Here is a 1,863-nt window from a genome sequence, read left to right as displayed (position 1 = left end):
TGTCCTTATTTGGTAAAAGAATGCATCTCATAGATTTCAGTATGTATCCAGCTACCAGAGTATAAAAATAAACTGCAAGGGGGCTTGTGGGGAGTTTTCTCCCTCCGGCTGGAGTTGTGTCTTTGTCTGTCTTTTTTGTGTCTTGTCTTTGTGTCATTTTGCTCGCAACAATTGTTTATGAATAGATTTTATTTGTGGGTATCATTGTTATATACATTTTTAAATCTTTAAATAGTCACACACATTTGGTGCTTTTAATTTATAGATTCTAGATTTTAGTCTTGATTAAAAAGTGTGCATTTCTATAAGTGAAATTTAGAGAACGCTTGAAGAGAAAAAGGAAGTTCCAAAAGTGGCTTGAGAATGTACAGGTGTGGAAGAGAGTTACATGAGGTACAGGATGGTCAGAGCTTGATTATATGCATGAAATTGTCATATATCTCTTAGTCCTCTTGGTGAAACCACCAATATCACCTTCTATATCATTTTTTGTATGGTTTGAAAGAAAAATCCATCAACTTAGGTAAGAAATATCACCATGCTAATAGTGTCCCTGGAACATAGTAGGCACTAAGTGCAATTGTTCTACATAAAAAATTCTATTCAAAATATTACCCTATTGACTTCCCTCCCCAATGTGAAAGCCACAGATTCCTTTTGAGGGGGTCAAAGAAAGGGAGAGTCTTAGGTGAAGTGAGAACAAGCCAAAATCATCTGAGAACCAAAGAATATGAATGTTTCTCAATAAGAAGAGTAGGAAAAGAGCCCAGGTTTGGGGTCAAAAGGCTATTGGTGGGAAATTTCAAAAAGAAACTCTTGAAATGAGCCCAGGCTGATGTTCATTAGTCATCACTGAACAGCAAAGACAGACTGTGCTTGCTTAGAAGACAAGACAGAAAATGACTCTCCCAAAATGCTTTGCTGTCACTTCTTCAAGGGGAATGAAACAGACTTCCTACTGAAACCTACTGAGGATACATGTTTGAATTTGTTAAGGAATTTATAATACCTAGAGGAGGTGGTCTACCTATAGAAAAGGAGACTAGAGATGATAACAATCCCTCTTCCTCATTGACTGAATGTTGCTTCTAAGTGCTTTACATATATTATCTTTCCTAAGTCCTCAAAAAACCCTTGAAATAGTAGGTACTATTTTAAATAGATGAAGACACTGTGGCACAGAAAAGTTAGGAGTAAAATCAGGATTTTAGATTAGAGCTTGAGCATAGAAGGTTCTTTATCTCAAAGGGTGTAAAGCCCTTTGGCAAACGCTTCTAAAGCCAGAAGGAAACAAAACATTAACTAAACAAGATGAATGGACTCTTACTCTATCTCTTCTTGGCCTGAGAATATTCCTGAAAGGTAGATAAGAGGTAGGGATTTATGTTTCATATTCTGCCCAATCATTAATAATCTACTACAATTGTGTCTGCCCTTGTATCTATAACTCTTAGAGACTTGTTGCGGAGGCTGTTGTACAAGAAGATAAGGAAAACTAATAAATGCATAAACAGTTGAGGGAAGCAAAAGCTTCAGAGTCATGTGGAAAGTTTAGTGACATTTTCTGCACAAGAGCTGGATAAGCACAGCTGCAGGAGGCTCTGACCCAATTTATGAAGAAATGACAAGGCAACATTATGGAAAAGAAGAAGGGATGACATAATCAGGTGGAAAGGAAAGTGGGGCAAGTGCTCCTGGTAAAGCCAAAAAATAGCACATGGTTAGTGTTGTTGCCAATCGCCAACCAGCCTTCTATTAGATGGGAGTAGAACTTCCATAAATGAAACTGGACACTTACCTGGAACTGAACAGAGATTGAACTTCTCAGGAATTGTTTACTTTGATTATACACAGATTCTTTCT

The 1,863-nt window shown here is 37.3% G+C and overlaps 1 protein-coding gene across 1 annotated transcript in view; it reads right to left on the bottom strand.

Moving 5' to 3' along the window:
- The window catches only part of LOC120243945 (olfactory receptor 8D1), a 3,658-nt gene extending 2,116 nt beyond the window's left edge, over positions 1-1,542 (bottom strand). Inside the window, exon 1 of the mRNA XM_039250195.1 lies at positions 1,532-1,542. Coding sequence (XP_039106126.1) covers positions 1,532-1,542 — 11 coding nt within the window. The remainder of the gene's footprint in view (positions 1-1,531) is intronic.
- Between the last annotated feature and the right edge of the window lie 321 nt (positions 1,543-1,863).

This window comes from Hyaena hyaena, unplaced genomic scaffold (genome assembly GCF_003009895.1).
Source record: "Hyaena hyaena isolate Hyena2069 unplaced genomic scaffold, ASM300989v1 scaffold_364, whole genome shotgun sequence".
Lineage (NCBI taxonomy): Eukaryota > Metazoa > Chordata > Mammalia > Carnivora > Hyaenidae > Hyaena > Hyaena hyaena.
Note: the sequence above shows the minus strand (reverse complement) of the source record. Positions and strands in the feature narration are given on the sequence as shown.